Source organism: Silurus meridionalis, chromosome 27, assembly GCF_014805685.1.
Source record: "Silurus meridionalis isolate SWU-2019-XX chromosome 27, ASM1480568v1, whole genome shotgun sequence".
Lineage (NCBI taxonomy): Eukaryota > Metazoa > Chordata > Actinopteri > Siluriformes > Siluridae > Silurus > Silurus meridionalis.
The window spans coordinates 18,023,867-18,042,347 of NC_060910.1; the positions used below are offsets into that span (position 1 = coordinate 18,023,867).

Consider the following 18,481-nt stretch of genomic DNA (forward strand, 5'->3'; position numbering starts at 1 on the left):
CTATCTATCTATCTATCTAATCTCTTTCAAAACAGAAGGCAGCCTGAGACGGTTTGACCCTCACCGCGCGCCATACTGTAACTAGGAAGTTCCCGCGGTAACCAGGAGAAACAGGAAGCGGGTGTTGATGTTGGAGATGTCCGTTGGTCCTGTGCAGTTTAGTGTTTGAAGCTCAGTCTTTCACTGACTCTGATCTGCTGGAAAGTGTCGAGGAGCTGCAACAGATCACTGAGAGACGGTGAGAAAACACACACGCGCGCGCGAGAACCGGAACTTCCGGAATTTAGCGCCAAAATCACGAACATTTGAATCGCGGATCTGTGTGTGTGTGTGTGTGTGTGTGTGTGTGTGTGTGTATGTATATTTGCTGTGTTGAACATCTGTATAATGAAGCTCTGTACTCACAGTGACTGTAGGAGACTGCATGTCTGGATGGGATTAGTGTGAGAAGTTCTCCTCAGGCTGGGCCATGGCGTTACCGACCCTCTCCTCCCGCTGGCCGATGCGTCTCCGTCCTGTGGAGCATCAGCTTCTGCGCCAGAGAGAGCAGGAAGCTCGGCGTCTGCAGCAGTGGCAGCTTCACTCACAGTATTTTAAGGAGCAGCAGGTTCGCAGCAGTAAACAGGCTCAGTGGAGCTCCAGAGAGTCGTATCAGCAGAGGTGATCTTTCTTCTTATCTCATCTCATCTCATCTCATCTCATCTCATCTCATCTCATCTTCAAACACTCACGGTCCAAATCTCATTCACATCTGCTCGTTTTTACACAATGAACTTCATAACATCTGGATTTCCTGCATGTTATCGAGTTGTGGAAATGAACAGATGAAACCAGGGATCAGTGGAGTCCAAATCCAGTCACATGAGTTTACACACATTCTTCTGTCGTGTGTGTGTGTGTGTGTGTGTGTGTGTGAGGCAGCATGTCAGCGTTCCGGCGCGAGCGTCTGCAGGAGGAGAGGAGGAAGAGCCTGGAGGAGCGCAGGAAGCGTCTGAGGAACATGTTGTTGGAGGAGAACGCACAGCTGGAGGCCGAGCTCAGAGCTTTAGGCCGGGACAGGAGCGGCACCGTCAGGCAGCAGCAGGAGCGAGCTGAGAGCCTGAGGTCAGCCCGTGAGGAGCGCAGGAAGAAGGTGATCTGGCCGACATGCTGCAGGACATCACGTAGTTCTGCTCTACAAGTCTTAATGCTGGTGTTTTGTGTGTGCAGCTCGCGCAGGAGCTTCTGAAGGAGCACTGGAAACAGAACAACCCAGACCTGCAAAGGGTGAGTATGGAGAAGAGTGGAAGATCTCAGGATCTCCTCAAGCTGCTGTGAACAGGGTGATGTCATCACCTACCTAGGTGTACAAGAGTGTGTGTGTGTGTGTGTGATGCAGGTGGAATCAGAGCTGCATAAGGAGCATGTGGTGAGTCAGTGGCAGGTTCAGCAGCAGGAGAAAAAAAAGGTACAGATGATTTCATTTATTCCATAGTTTGTTTTTATCCAGAGGTCCAGAGCGATTTTTTTGATGTTGTGTCTCTGGTTTGTTCTCGAGGTGGAGGACGAGGCCACGCAGGAGAGACTGCGGTTTCAGAACGAGTACGAGAGGAACAGACAGGAGGCACTGGAGAGGATGAAGGAGGAGGAGGAGAGGAAGAGAGCGCAGGAGAGAGAGAGAGTCGAGTTTCTGAGGCAGCAGATGGAGGAGCTGAAACTCAGAGAGCAGGAGGTGGGTTCAATAAAACCCCTCAATCATTTAGCCTGATGATGATGGTGTGGAGAAGTTGATTTTCTCGTGTGTGTGTGTGTGTGTTACAGAGTCGGCGTCTGCAGAAGGAGGAGGATGCTCTTCTCTTCCAGCGCTTGGAGGTGGAGCAGCTGGAGGAGGACAGGAGGAGAGTCGAGGAGAGCCGGAAGAAATCGGAGTTCGGGTGAGAAGCAGATGCTCACGCGTGTGTGATGTTGCAATGGCGTGATGTTTTAGTGACGTCACTGCGGATGTTCTTGCAGACGTTTCCTGAGCCGTCAGTACCGAGCGCAGCTGAAGAGACGAGCGCAGCAGGTCCAGGAGGAATTGGTGAGTGGAACAGCAATGAGAAGAAGATCAACATCTCCCAATCCAACACTGAAGTGATTCTCCTGACTCTTCACTGTGTCCTCTATGGGTCTGTCTCCTGTCTGTGTGTGTCCTCAGGAGGCGGACCGCAGGATCCTGGCGGCGATGATGGAGGGAGAGGAGGAGGATCGGAGGATGGAGAGTGTGAGGAGGGAGAGGGCGGTGGCCGACGTGGCCTGGATGAAGAACGTCCTGGATGAGCAGCTGCAGCTGGAGAAAGAGCGAGAGGCAGAGTTTGACCTGCTCTACAGGTCAGGGGGCGGGGCAGGGGGTGGAGTTTCAGTCCAATCACAGCACTTGCTCATATCTTTACTAATAAACCTCATATACACCTTCACACTTTCAGTTTCAGTGTTTATTTTATTTCTGTGTGTGTGTGTGTGTGTGTGTGTGTGTGTGTGTGTGTTGGGGGATCCAATCAGAGAGGATGCTCAGAAGGTGTGGGATCAGCGTGAGGCTCAGTGGGAGAGGGAGAGAAGAGCCAGAGAGAGACTCATGCATGAGGTAAACTACACCTCCTGTGTGTGTGTGTGTGTGTGTGTGTGTGTGTGTGTGCATGCAGTGTTGTCAGAATATCCTCACTACCACCATGTGTCTCACTTCTGAAGAGAAAACAGGAAACTGTGTGTGTGTGTGTGTGTGTGTGTGTGTGTGTGTGTAAGGTGCTCAGTGTGCGTCAGGAGCAGCTACACGAGCGGATGGAGGAGAAGCGCCGTGCTCGGGAGGAGTGTGAGAGGAGGAGGTTGGAGCTTCTGCAGATGCTGGAGGAAGAAGAGAAGGAGAAACGACAGCAGAGGGAGGAACAGGAGCAGCAGCGCACCACACGCATGCAGGATATCAACGCTCAGGTGTGTGTGTGTGCGTGCGTGCGTGTGTGCGCGTGTGTGGGTGTGGATTTTGATGAACTCTCGTCTAAATATGAGAATGAACTTCAGGTGGAGCGTCGACGCAGAGAGCAGTGGGAGGAGCAGCAGAGACTCGAGCAGGAGGAGGCGGGGCTGAGGGAGGGGCTTCGGCAGCAGGAGGAGGAGCTGAGGGCGGAGACTGAGAGGATGGCTCGACGTGGCTACGAGGAGAAGGTGAGGAGTCTGAAAACACCTTCTTAAAGCAAAGCTGGAGCTTTTCTGACCTGAGGTTTTGACCTTGTTGCAGATTCGCAGCAGACCTCGATCAGCCTGGACATGAGGACATGAGGACACGCCCACTGTCTCACACAGACCTCCTCTGTAGTAGTTTGTGGTTTTCCAGCTGGAGTGCAGTGACTCAGAGCGTGTGAGCAGTAAATCTGCTGTGTGTCAGTAAATTACAATCAATAATGATTTTTTTTTTGTTGATTCAGCACTTGGTCATAAAATTGTCTGAGAGGGCGGGGCTCAGTGATGTCGCCTCTCCAGCTACAAAATGTGTAGTATGTAAAGTGTCGTTCTGACATCACAAGATTAGTCAGCTGACCACAGCGTAAGCCCCGCCCCTTTTAGCACGTTAAAATGAATTGTGTGTTGCGCTTTATATATCCGAGCGTCATGTTTTATACAAGTAGATAAATACATTTCTCGTGTTTTATTTTCTGTGAAATGTTCTGTGTTTTTATGAATTTGTATCTCGCCACAAATTTATTATTAAATACGATTTTGTTGGGAAAAAAAAAACAGGCCTCATGACCAGGATGTTACTAAAGTACTATAAATATAATAATACAACTGAATTAAGCAGATTTTAATATCAATTATTACTGCAGATGCTTCAGGTTCCTTCCTGTCAAAATCACCCTCTGTGGCCATAAGTATTGGGACACCAGGCTGTTCCAACCATCTGTGGTTCTTCCCCAAACTGCTACACATAGTTTAAAGCACACAAATTGTACAGAATGTCTATCATTGCTGGAGCATGAACTTTTCCCTTCACTTGAACTAGAAGACTCAAACCTGTTCCAGCAGGATGAAGCCCCTGTGCACTCCATGCATCCCAAACAAATCAAGCGAAGGAATTGGAACATCTGGATCTGCAATCTCTCAGGGTTTCCCCGTCCCAGCACTGAACAGCACTTCTAGATTTCCTGTGGTTGAGTTCTCAGTGCATCATGGGAGAATCAGCAGTAGAGGAATAGAATCCGCTTTACCACAAATGTTAACCATGATATTAACTAACCTACACGTGTGTGTGTGTAAGTAGGGCAGAGCCTAAGGCTTTGTGTGTCAGCATGTGTGTAACCACATGAACACTGCAAGAGAAAAGCTGATCAACATCACAACCACACACACACACACACACACACACACTGATTTGGTTTTGTTGCTGTGTGTGAGAAAATTTCAGCAGCTCTGTGAATGTTATTTTGTGTGTGTGTGTGTGTGTGTCTTGCCTCTGACAGGAAGTAGTCTGACACAGAAATCAGTGAGAGTTTTGGATGATTTTGTGGGGGGTTTTTGTGCAACTGAAATCCAGAACCTTCTCATCCTCATTATTCTCTCCTCAAGTCGGATTTTAAACACCTCATCCACAGCCATGAGGCTGAGGGAACCATGAAGGAGCTCAGGTCAATCACCCTGTGTGTTGTAGCTCCTCACTGCACCACCAGAGGGCAGCAGAATAACAGTGTGGAGCTGTAGTTTAGATCTTTGGTTCCTGACCTCAAGAGCAGATAACAGCCTCGATGTGGAGGCCAGAGATCCTGATCAAGCTCATGAGCAGATCCTCCTGAAGCAGTGATTGTTGTTCTGTTCACAATAAGGCTCATGACCACAGACCTCATCTCAGACATCACAGATGACCTTGTGCAGATGTTTGTGTTGAGATGTTGTTCAGGGCAACATTGTCTCTGGTGTAACCTCAGTCTGTGCTTGTGCCATTTCCTGACAATAACTCCAGTGAGCTTAAAGTAATGGCACCTGTTTCTCATGAGAACATCCCAGGCTGGTTAGAGGCAGGAACCAAAGTGGGTTTCTTCACCTTCATGAGGGTGATGATGGTGAGGATAGTAATGATGAGGATGGTAGTGAGGTTAGAAATGATGATCAAGAGGGTCTCTTCTCTACAGTGGTTTGTGTGTGTGTGTGTGTGTGTGTGTGTGTGTGTGTGTGTGTGTGTGTGTGTGAGGAGAAATATCAGCAGTCTGAGCCCTGAGTTCTCCTCGTGATTGACATTTTGGTCCCAAATCACAAAGCCGCTCACGAGTGATCAAAGCAGCAGCGGGATCTCTGGCCTTGGTGTGTGTGTGTGTGTGTGTGTGTGTGTGTGTGTGTGTGTGTGTGTGTGTGTAGTCAGTGCCAAGGCTCCACAGAGAGAGCAGCTGCCCTTGTTTTTATTGCTCCTTGCCTCCCTTCATCTGAGAGGAAGAGAGAGAGAGAGAGAGAGAGATGAAGAGATAAAGAAAGATGTTTAGTAGCTCTTGTCCACCCCCTCTCCCCCTCTCCCTCTCTCACTCTATCTCATCTCTATCTCACACCTTTGTGTGAACTTTGCAGCTTTACTTTCATGCTGAAGCTGTAATACACACACACACAGAGATGTTCATCTCTTTACATCAAACAGTTTCAGCAAGAACAACAGAACACACACACACACACACACACACACACACACACACACACGGCATGAGAAAAAAAAAGGTGTCTCCAGCTGACCTTTGTCACCCGTTCCTCAGTTGGTTAAGATTTATGAAAGGGTGTTTATAACATACACACACTCACTCACACACACACACACACACACACACACACACACACACACACACACACACACACATGGAGCCAGACACACACATTCACACAGCCACTGACCTGGAAGGTCACACCATTTAATTAAGGAACTCGACACACAAAACCCTCACAGAGGAATCCTGTCCTTTTCCATACACTTCCTCTCTCTCTCTCTCTCTCTCTCTCACTCTCTTTCTCTCTGGAACAGATAGCTGAAGAGAGTCAGACACGAGCTAATTAACGACTCCAGAACAGGAGCAGTGGAGTAAATCGAGAAGAAGAGAAGGAGAGAGTGTGAGATAGAGAGAGGAAAAGTGAGACAGGTGTATCGACACTGTCATTGTGGGTTTTAAATGTGGTGCAACAGTTACACCTCTTTATTTAATGCCTCTTCTGGCTGTGTGAAGAAGGGAACATGTTGCTCTGAGAGAAAAATAGAACAGTGATGATGCAGTTACAGTATAGAGCAGTTATAGAGCAGTGAAGGAGCAGTGATGGTAAAGTGATGGTGCAGTTATAGAGCAGTGATGGAGCAGTTATAGAGCAGAGATGGTGCAGTTATAGAGCAGTGATGTTGCAGTTATAGAGCAGCGATGGAGCAGTTATAGAGCAGCGATGGAGCAGTTATATAGCAGTGATGGTGCAGTTATAGAGCAGCGATGGAGCAGTTATATAGCAGTGATGGTGCAGTTATAGAGCAGCGATGGAGCAGTTATAGAGCAGTGATGGAGCAGTTATAGAGCAGCGATGGAGCAGTTATAGAGCAGCTATAGAGCAGCGATGGAGCAGTTATAGAGCAGCGATGGTGCAGTTATAGAGCAGCGATGGAGCAGTTATAGATCAGCGATGAAAGAACACAGAGTTCTACCCGCTTTATTATATTTTAAAATATTTTCTGATAAAAATAGTGCAGCTTTTGGGAAGAAAAGGTGGAAGTTAATTAAATGTAGTAAAATGTGTTCAGTGTATGAAGGAATAAGAGAGATATAAAGTCACCAGTGAAGCAGGAGAGTTGGAGCAGGTCCGTCTCTCGTTCTCTCTCTCTCGCCCTCGTTCAGGAGGAGGTGACGTCCTGTCAGTTAGTCACGCTGCTATTATCCTGATTAGCAATTAGTGCTGCTTCAGTCTGCAGAGTCTCTGTGACCTCGTGTTCTCTTCATCTCATCACACACACACACACACACACACACACACACACACACACACACGCTGTTCCTATAATAACACTACTGTCTTACTGCGGCCTTCCTCCTTCACTTCACTTTACTCTACACACATGCAGCTCTGAACAGATCTGTCTATCCGCTATTCCCATCTGTCTCTTCTCTGTGACTATCTATTTATCCATCTATCAACTATTCATCCATTCATCTACCCATAAAATATTCATTCCTGCATCTATCCATCCATCCCTTTATTCATCTACCCATCAGTTTGACTATCTGTCCATTCATTTATTCAACCATACCTAAAATCTATTCAACTTTCCATCCATCCATTGATCCATCCAGATATCCTTTTATTCAATTATGCATCTGTCCATCCATTCATTAATTAGCTTTTTCATTCAGTTAAGCATCTATCCTTTCATTCATTAAACTATCCATTTATCCATCCAACCATCCATCGATGGATGGATGGATGGATGGATGGATGGATGGATGGATGGATGGATGGGTGGATGGATAAATGGAGTATGGATAACTATCAATTGTTCATTTTGATAAATAAACAATTGATAGTTATCCATACACCAAGCTATTAAAATATTTCATTTCACTATCCATCCATCCATCCATCCATCCATCCATGCTGTCAAACATTCAATTCATTATTAATCTATTCAACTATCTGTCTGTCCATCAGCCCATGCAGTCATCCAGTCATATATCTATTTATCCATCTCTTTCTTATTTGACTTTTTACCCATCCATCCAGTCATCTATTCAATTATTTATTTATTCTTTTTTTCTGTCTATTCATCTATCCATCGATCCATCAATCCATTTGACCATACATTCATTTATTTATTGCTCTAATTGACTCTGCTCATCCACCTATCATCTATCCATTCATCCATTTGACTATCACTTTACCCCTCCACTCAGTAAGCTTTCCATCCATCTATCCATTCAGTCATTTATCTATTCTTTAGTCTATCTATTCATCTATCTATCCATTCATCCAATTGACCATACATTCATTGTTATTACTCCATTAAATTCTGCCCATCCACCTATTCTATCATCCATCCATCCATCCATCCATCCATCCATTTCTACATTTGGTCATTGGTTTATCTGATCATGCATGCTTCTACCAAATGATCCATCCATATGATAAACCATCCATCTAACCAACCAACCATCTGTTTATTTAATCAGTCCTCCTTTTATCTATTTCTCCACGCTTCACTGCCCTCACACATCCATCCATCTGACCATCCATTCACCCTCCACATCACCCATTCACAGTAGCACCAGCTGAAAGGACGTCTGTGTCTCTGAGGCTGTGTTTAACATTCCACTGCTCTTATTGTGAAGCTCTCCCTCCCTCCCTCCCTCCCTCCCTCTACCCCCATCTGTCATTCCCTGTGTTCACTGCTGTAAAGAGGAGAGGAGAGGAGAGGTTCAGGCCATGACCCCGAGCCCTGAGGACTTCTCTTGTACACAGCAGTGTGGAGAAACACCAGGAGTCCTTCATGGCTGTGAACTGAAACGCCTTTGAACGCTTACCTTGAATTAAACGTACACATTCTTCACACGTCTCTGTGATCATCCAGAACCTGATGGGTGTCAAGAAGTCTGTCACAGACCTCAGATGAGTTCGCAGCTCTGCAAAACTCTCTGCATCTCCCTCTCTCTTTCATATCCAGGCCTGCTGAGATCTTCATCTCCACCTCCTGAGAGCTGCTCTCTAATCTAATGAGGATCATGTGAAAAGCAGAACTCCAGACCGCTTAAGATGAAGGAAGCAATGGAAAGGAGAAATGAATAAAACTGATTAGTGGAGAAGGTCCAAAAGAAGGTGTCCTGCAGAGATGTAGGACATCATTAAGATGGAGCTTCTGGTCCATGTGTATTTGAGAGAGTGAACTCATTATAATCAAACATACACACGTATCGTTTTTGCTATCAGAGCTTCAGATGTCAGTTTTCTGTGACAGTGTGCTCTCCTGATGTTTTCACCTCAGTGACTGTGAATTTGAGAAGATCTGAAAATCTTTTTTGTGTGTGGAAAAAAACCACAAAGGCACAAAAACCTGTATTGTATTTCTGGGTGAACATTTTTACTGTATCCGATTTTCTTTATATTTGTAAGATTGATTAAGGACATTGAGACATGACCAGCAGCAGGGGTTTAGTCTGAACCTCACACTCCAAATCTAAGACCTGAGGCTCCAGAATCTAAACTCCATCAAGATATGAGCTACTTCACTCTGCTCCTTCTTTCAGAAGACTTTTAAAATGTCTTCATTCCTTCCATCCTTCATTCATTCACTCCCTCGAAGTGTGGAATTGTCAGGATTTTATTTTTTTTGAGACAAATTCTTGAAGCTGGACATAAAACTCTAAAGAATCAATAGTGCTAGCATTAGCCGCTAACAGGAAGTGGCTCTCGGCTAGCGATATGAACTTAATATTTTTATTTCTTTTTTATTTTCAACTTTTCATTTCACTGCAAGCTGTTTTGTGTATATAAATTTTTTTTATGACAAATACAAAATCTTGAATCTTAAATCCACACCGGCAGATTACCGTTTAGCGGCTAACGCTAGCGCTATTGATTCTTGGTCCGTCACTTTATACGTCCCGGAGGAAACTAACTATGTTGTAACTATGTTCCGCACGTAAAAAGCATTGCATTACCGAAATCCCTGTACCGAAAAATGTCGGTACGAATACATGTACCGGTACACCCCTAATACACACTGCTAGAATTCATGCAAACACACACACACACACACACACACACACACACACACACACACACAAATTATAATTCAATATAATCGCACACAGTAGAATCACACACTGCTACAACACTGATAATGCAGTAAACTGAAATGTGTTGGAATCAGAGGTTTTTATCAGCTTCTGGTTTTCTCCGTATGGCTACTGATTATTAAGGAGGTCACGGCATGTAGAGCAGCACAGGTTTGAATTTCACACTCCAAAGCTGAGATATAAAAAACAGATTTCCTATAACTTCCAGTCAGTAATGTTACGTCCCTGCTGTATTTCTGGATTTTTGTTCTTCTCTCTCTGTACAAATGCAGGGTTTTCTGGAGCAGAAGCAGATTCGGCACAGGGATCAGCAGATCGTGAATGATGGCTCTCAGAATTGGATCTGTGAGGAGCATATGAAGTAGTTTCTATTTCTACACCGAGCTGGTGAACTTTATTAGGTGTTGGAATGGTGGGAAGTGCTGCAGATGTGTATATTGTATAAATGTAATCAGAGCACGTCAGCGTCATTGTATATAAGACCGCTGATATCAGATATTCACCTGTTTGCAGTGTGTAAATACCGGATTATTGTCTCCTGTGTCACTGCCTGGTAACTGTAGAGGTGAGAGACTTTTCTGTTCTCCTGTTTCTGTGTAGACGGAAAGAAATTGAAGCTGGTCTTCCTTTATTTTGTTTTAAAACAGGAAAAAGAGGGAAAAGAATCTTTGAATCCACTAAATAGAAAAAAGATCAAATTCAATTAGAAAAGTGTGACTTTTTTCCGATCTTTCCCAAATTCACAGTGTAGGTCCTTGCAGTCAACACACTCTAAAGCTGAGATCTAAAACTCCATGTTCAGCATTTTCTACATAGAAATTGTTAAGCAATTATTTGTTTTTAATGAGCCTCGTATCTCAGCTTTGAAGTGTGAAATTCAGAGCAAACCTATGCTTCTGTAAATCGTCTTGATCTCCTTAATTAACACTGTGAATATAAAGCAAATCAGAAAAAGTCAAAGATTTCTTTAAAAAGATTTTTCCCTCTAATCTTCATATTCACAATGCTGGTTACTGAGACTTGGACAGAAACACAGGTTTCATCTAAATATCACACTCCAGAGCCAAGATATAAGATTTCAGAATAATTACAGTCATTATGATGTTCAGGTACTGGGTGAATGTTCACGTTTCCTATAATCAATCAATCACTCGGGTTATAATCAAACTTGAGTCAAAAATCAAATGAAAGCCTGAGGGTTTAAATCCGTGATGATGTTGTGAGCTGCTGTTACAGAACAATGATCAATGTGCTGATGGTGACAGAAACTTTAGTAGTACAGAAGCTTCTGTGAGAAGGAGGTCTGACGATGTTATTCAGATGAACAGACGATCAAATCTTCTGTCCTGCTGACGGTTGGAGCAGTGAAGCTGTTTCAATAAACGGATCCAGATACTCAGTAATATAATTGTTAGAGCAGGTGCGTCAAACACACCTTACAACTGAAACACAACACACACACACACACACAAACACACACCTGTCTATCCTCGTCTCTCCACACCACAAAGCACGGCTCGGCTTCCATCTGCCAAAGACGTGAAGCTTTCTCACAACTACACAGATTATTTCCTCCATCATTTCCTCCACACAGGCGCTGAAACGAGAGCTTCAGCTGGAAAAGTTTTTTTTTTAAATTTTCTTTGATAAAAACAATCACACAAGGCAGAGGGGTTTAAATAAATTCTCAAAATTCTTTATTTTTTTGCACCTCAAAACAAATAGGGATGAGTTTACAGAACAGCAGGAATGTACCAGAATCACAAAGGAATTTTTTTTTCTCTTTTTTTTTTTTTGTTTTGGTTTGAGCTCAGAATAAAAGCAAATAAAATTACCCTTCATACAGTCATAATAATTGCACTTCATAAATCTAGACAGCTTTTTGCTTCGGGCAGAAACTCAAACCCAATCTCCCTCTCTCTCTCTTTCTTTCAATCACCAGAGTTTAGGAATTAAATTTTCCAATAAAACGTGAGTGAAAGAGAAATGCTAATTCAGCACAGTTCTGCTGCATCAATCCAATCTCTCTCTCCTGCTTTTATTCACTTATTTCGCTTTTCTCGTTGGTCCACTCAGTTGGATAAGTGCAGCACATTCACAGGGACTTCACAGCTGGAATGAACGTTTCATTGTTACAGATCGAGAGGAGAAAAAAGAGAGCGAGAGAGAGAGAGAAAGTGCTCACTCCATACCTTCTCTCTCCATCAGAGAAAGAAATCGAGAATCATAGAAAAATGATTGTTATATCTCCCCCCCCAAAAAATAATGGCTTTGCCCGTTTTTCTTCTCCCTGCACTCCTGCTGCTTTAATCAGGGTCATGTGACCAAGCAATTTGCTTTTATTCAACTCATTAGCATTAATTAGCAATGGGAAATTAGCAGAACCATGACGATGCCTCTCTGACAGAACCTACAGAGATCAAGACATCGTTTATAGAGAGTCAGATTTTACTAAAACCTGAACACTGAACCTGAACGTCTGCTCCGGTGTAGAGGTTTATCACGGGTTCATTACGGGTTTATCATGGGTAAGCACACAACTCTGAGTCGACGACCAGGAACTGTTTTATTTGACCACTTATTTAAAAAAATGAGTACAAATAAAGCTTCTCTTTATCAGAAAGCTGTGAAGATGATGAGGAGTGTAATATCACCACGTCAGGAGAAACAAATAACAACAATGAATAAAAAGAGCTAAAAAATGGTGTATCGGATGGATTTTTAGAGAGGGGTTGATTCCTGAAAAATGTGTCAGAACTTGTAAAATCGTGATCAAATAAACACAGTTCTTGGATGTGGACTGCAATCACATCACCCTGACGTCCTGAAATTAAAAAAAAAAAAAACTCAGACTGAAGTGGCAACAAAGCAGGACCTTCTATTGTAATATTCTTCATCATCAATATTAAACATTTCTCAGCAGCCATCGAGTGTACAATGTGTGTATGATGAGTGTATGATGGGTGCATGATGAGTGCATGATGTGTACAATGTGTGTATGATGAGTGTATGATGGGTGCATGATGAGTGTATGATCAGTGTACGATGTGTGTATGATGTGTGTACAATGTGTGTATGATGTGTGTACAATGTGTGTATGATGTGTGTACAATGTGTGTACGATGAGTGTATGATGGGTGTATGATGTGTGTACAATGTATGTATGATAAGTGTATGATGTGTATGATGAGTGTATGATGGGTTTATGATGAGTGTATGATAAGTGTATGATGTGTATAATGAGTGTATGTTGTGTGTATGTGTGTATGATAAGTGTATGATGAGTGTATGATGAGTGTATGATGTGTATGATGAGTGTATGATGAGTGTATGATGTGTGTATGATGTGTGTATGTTGTGTGTATTATGGGTGTATGATGAGTGTATAATGTGTGTATGATGGGTGTATGATGAGTGTATGATGAGTGTATGATGTGTGTATGATGAGTGTATAATGAGTGTATAATGAGTGTATGATGGGTGTATGATGGGTGTATGATGGGTGTACGATGAGTGTATGATGTGTGTACCATGTGGCTTCTTCAGTGAACTGCAGTGTTCCCTCCTGGTGAAACACTGCACAGATTTTAAGCAAAAAATGGAAAAAGCGATAAAACTCGGAACAGAAAGAACTCATCGGGAACCATTAAAAAACTAAGACACGTCTTTCTCCTTAGCAGCCGAATACATCTCGTATACTACAAATATATAAAACAAAAATAAATTCAAGTTTCTCAAGTTTCATAAATACATTAAACTCAAACTAGTTGTTTCCAGCTTTTCCGAACTTTTCACAAGATTTCCGAATGATTTCAAAAGCAGTGCAAGTTTCCATAACAGCCACAATTACTCTTACATTTAACTTAGGATTTTCTGAAACTAATATAACGTTACACTCAGGGAGCACTTCACCATCTCCACTGTGACATCACGTGCTCACCGGCAGATATTCTTCAGAGTATGAATCGTTTCCTGCTCAGATAGGAAGTGATTTTTATCACCTACACAATTTTGTCCAATCAGATAAAAGAAGAAAAAAAATTTGAACAAAAAAATACAAATCCCTGTTGGCAAAACAGAATGTTTAAGCAGGACTTTAACTTCCTCCCAATCAACCAACTAATCACCACACAGATCCTCCCACTCTGCTGCACATCCACAGAACCGACTCCAACCCATAATTCCAGCTCCTTGATTGAAAAGATCTCCAGTTTGTGAAAGCTCCACTCAGCTCAGCGCTTCTATCTGTAAACAGGAAGCCGGATGTGTGCATGTTGATGATCCAAAAGTCGTGGTACCGAGATGGTTTCGTAGCCTTTACCCAACATCTGCTCCTTAATACAGGGAGGATGGATGTCGTTAATCAGGTATTCCAGTGACTGCAAACTGCTACTGAGAACCGAAGCGTTGCACAAGCTTTTACTAGGCAGACTGCAGCAAATGCCCCCCGAGCTGTCTATAGGGGCGTGTTGGTGATGATGATGGTAGTGATGATGAAGTTGGTGATGGTGAGGCAGGAAGCCCAGCTCCTTCTGCCCAATGCTCGTTGTTCCTGGTGGCAACTCCTGAGGGTTGTAGCAGTCACTTTCTGGTGTGACCAGGACACTGTTCCATGGTGGGGCAAAATACTGCCCCAAAGCAAAATTCCCCTGCATGGCTGCGCAGTTCTGCGGTGAGGAGCTCAGTTTGTCGAGGCCTCCTCCTCCGCTCATGCTCGTCATTACTGGGTATGTCCTGGAGGAGCACAAGGCCTGGGATCCACCTGCTAGGACACTCGGGCCACATGATTCTGGTGACTTGCTAACCGCACAGCTTCCACCGCTTCCACCACTGTACATCCTCAAAATAGCCTGCTGTTGCTGCTGCTGCTTCTGCCAAAGGATGTAATCCAAACTCTCAGAATATGCAGCTACCTTCACCGCATCCCCGTTGTGTCCCGGAAGCACTGTACCGGAGTATCCCATGTTCCCTTGTGGTGCCAGGTTTGCTGCGTAACTTCCTCCTGAGATGGATGAAAGCCCATGTGCAGTGGTGCCTTGCTTGCAGGGGCTGGGATTTGAGTTGGAGTTCTGGGGAACTGTGGAGACTTGCTGGAGGGCCTGCGCTTGACAGTGCTGGTTAATCTGGTAAATTATGCTCTGGATTGAGGGAAGATTTGACTGAGAGGACAGATTGAGTCCCCTCGTCCCGGCCAGAGGAATCACAGAGCCGGCAACCGTCACATTGGGCGGCACGGTAAGAGCCGTAGTTTCGGGGGGCTTTGAAGGTGCCGCATTGTAGCTCACTTGGTAGGGAGCCACTGCTAAGTGAGCAGGAGAAACTTTAGTCCGCCGACCCTCTGCGCTCTTCACCACAGCCTTTGCAGAAGCGATAAACCCTGACGATGTAGAAGAGGAAGAGGATGATGAAGAGACTTTGACGATGCCCAAAAGGCCCTGGTAGGCACCAGTTTGGAGGTATGGGCTGTAGCGCTGCCCTGTGGTGTCGTAGCCATTCACTGTGCGGTTAAGATGCTTGTGCTGTGGGACCCTGATGTTGGTTGGGAATATTTTGATGGACAGCGGGCTGTTGGCCGTCTTCTGGGCGTAGGCATCCAGTTCTACAGTGCTTGGGTAGCGTGGAGATTGGACAGCCATGCTGTGTTCACCTGAATAAGAGAGACAAAAACGTCACTGTTAGTGCACAAGTCTCCCAGTGTCAGCAGTGGTGTAGAAAGTGGTGTTTATCTATAAACCAGTCTTCTGTGTTTTTGTAAAAGTTTACAAGTGATCTATAAGGGTTAAAAAGCTTTCTTAGATTACAGTGAGAGAGAAATAAAGACAGGAAAGAGAAGAAAAGAAGGGAAAAAGGAGGCGGGACATTTTCCCAGAGGTCCACCATAACGCAGTTCATTGTAACTAAAATTGTAAATAAAACACCTGGATATCAGTTTATAGGAAAATTTTAACAGTCCTGAGAGTCTAGTTACCATAACAACTGGACTACAGATCTAACAGCTGTTGCCTGTGATTGAGGAGATGAGGATGTCATCATAAAACAAACTTTGAATCTACAAAACGTTTGCAGACAAAATGACAATTTCGACCTTAGTGAAGTTGGTGAAGGGAGTGTGGGGCAGAACCGAATGTCCTGAATAACTCACATTCCACTGGAAGGTCTAGAATGTTCAGCTGGCCTTTATGTCTGCTTGCACAAGATAATCCACAAGAACGAGGCCAGATCATTTGGCAAGACAAAAGTGTGTGTGTGCGTTCAGTTTTCCATTCAGCCCAGGTGCAGGAGAGAAGATTCGATAGTGTAATTATCCGTCATACTGCAGGTGAGCGAACACACAAAGACTGCAGGTGCTGTTCACAGCCCAGAATGAAACTTTTAATGGAAGCTTTATAATTTCATTCCATCTATCATCGTCTCTGATGCTTTATCTCTCTCTCTCTCTTTCTCTCTCTCTCTGTGTGCAAGTTCATCCTCGGCCAAATGGATCTTTCTTTGTGTTTTTTTGTGTAAAAAACTCAATCTGTGGAAATCCATCAGCCCCTCCGGCTCTATTAAATCAGAGCTTTGTGAAATTAATTCCGACCCTGAAGCAGGTCACACGTTGACATCAGCCCCGGCGTGTGACAAAGGAGAGGAAAACGTTTTTAATTATAGTGACACAGCTGAGATCCCTCAGTACGCCGGATTATAATACTCTTCTATTCCCTACTTAGCAGTGTTCTGTCTCACTGGCTACAACACAACGAGGACATTTGTTCCAAAATAGCCTTCATCTCTTCTCATTTTAAAAAATCATTCCAATTAGAAAAAACGATACGAAAATAATATCCTCTAATTAAGATGTTTTATGAACACAATATATTTACAATACAAGTGGGAAACGAGTATCACCGTGTCACTGATCCCCAAACACTGAGTGACATACTGATTGAAGAGTTACAACAGTTAGTCATTTACCTCATACTCCACCTGCCTTTTACCCCATACTCCACCTGCCTTTTACCTCATTCTCCACCTGCCTTTTACCTCATTCTCCACCTGCCTTTTACCTCATTCTCCACCTGCCTTTTACCTTTTTCTCCACCTGCTATTTACCTGATACTCCACCTGCCTTTTACCTCATTCCCTACCTCATTCTCCACCTGCCTTATACCTCATACTCCACCTGCCTTTTACCTCATTCTCCACCTGCCTTTTACCTCATGCTCCACCTGCCTGTTACCTCATTCTCTACCTGCCTTTTACCCCATTCTCCACCTGCCTTTTACCTCATACTCCACCTGCCTTTTACCTCATTCTCTACCTCATTACTCCTCATTAAAAGGCTCTACCTCATACTCCACCTGCTATTTGCCTCATACTCCACCTGCCTTTTACCTCATACTCCACCTGCCTTTTACCTCATTCTCCACCTGCCTTTTACCTCATGCTCCACCTGCCTTTTACCTCATGCTCCACCTGCCTTCTACCTCATTCTCCAACTGCCTTTTACCTCATACTTCACCTGCTATTTACCTCATACTCCACCTGACTTTGACCTCATTCTCTACCTCATTCGCCACCTGCCTTTTACCTCATACTCCACCTGCCTTTTACCTTATTCTCTACCTCATTCTCCACCTGCCTTTTACCTCATACTCCACCTGCCTTTTACCTCATACTCCACCTGCCTTTTACCTCATTCTCTACCTCATACTCCACCTGCCTTTTACCTCATTCCTTCTTATTAAAAGGCTCTACCTCATACTTCACCTGCCTTTTACCTCATACTCCACCTGCCTTTTACCTCATACTTCACCTGCCTTTTACCTCATTCCCGCCTACATTTTACCTCATTCTCCGCCTACATTTTACCTCATTCCCCACCTGCCTTTTACCTCATTCCCCACCTGCCTTTTACCTCGTTCTCCACTTGCCCTTTACCTCGTTTTCCACCTGCCTTTTACCTCATTCTCTACCTCATTCTGTACCAGCCATTTAACTAATTATATACTTTATTATTTATACTTTCTGCCTCACCGTGTCAATTACACTCAGCTGCTTTTTATTCTTTAGATTATTTTATACACATATAAAATACATAAATATTTAAATTGCAGCTGAGTGCAATTAACAGTGTGCAAATATAGATATTGATATGTGATATATCTAATCTAATCTATGATGATTATGCCATTAATGATGATTATGTAGGTGTGGGGGCGTGGCCTCGCACTCCTTCAAATGAAAATATAATCATGTTTGTAAAACTGACACACTTCATTTTATACTGTAGAGTCTCACAAAACTGCATTTTTGGATTTGGATTAAATATTTTTCACACCACAGTGCAGAAAATGTACCGTTTATCATCTCTGAAAAAGATTTTCTAAAGGACACAGCATGTGACATTTTCAGAATTAATTGAGCAGTGTGTGTGTGTGTGTGTGTGTGTGTGTGTGTGTGTGTGTGAGATTACTGTGTGTTGAGGATTGTACAGGTCAGCACAGCGAGGAAACGCAGCATCCCCCTGAGCGTGGGACAGAGGAAGGGCTGTAGAGGTGAAGGGTTTGTGAAAGCTCAGATTTAAACCGTTATTAAGGCAATTTCACGGCTGCTTAAACCCGGAGCAGCACGAGTGGCGTTCAGCACCGATAAAGAGAGAGCCACAAGCGACGTGACGCCTTGACACTTTTATGCAA

General features: G+C 43.9%; 2 protein-coding genes across 3 annotated transcripts in view; one reads left to right on the top strand and one right to left on the bottom strand.

Moving 5' to 3' along the window:
- The first annotated feature begins 469 nt into the window (after positions 1-469).
- LOC124380942 (trichoplein, keratin filament binding) lies at positions 470-3,734 on the top strand. Its single transcript, XM_046842277.1, has 12 exons — positions 470-660; positions 922-1,132; positions 1,210-1,266; positions 1,379-1,447; positions 1,538-1,711; positions 1,801-1,913; positions 1,993-2,059; positions 2,177-2,349; positions 2,521-2,602; positions 2,761-2,946; positions 3,034-3,177; positions 3,251-3,734. The coding sequence occupies exons 1-12, from the start codon at positions 470-472 to the stop codon at positions 3,281-3,283; spliced, it is 1,500 nt and encodes a 499-aa protein (XP_046698233.1). The 3' UTR covers positions 3,284-3,734.
- A 9,681-nt stretch (positions 3,735-13,415) lies between these two features.
- fam222a (family with sequence similarity 222 member A) overlaps positions 13,416-18,481 on the bottom strand; it is a 60,923-nt gene continuing 55,857 nt past the window's right edge. For both annotated transcript variants that reach the window (XM_046842280.1, XM_046842279.1), the window contains one exon: positions 13,416-15,450. In XM_046842280.1, coding sequence (XP_046698236.1) covers positions 14,045-15,450 — 1,406 coding nt within the window. In that variant the 3' untranslated portion in view covers positions 13,416-14,044. The remainder of the gene's footprint in view (positions 15,451-18,481) is intronic.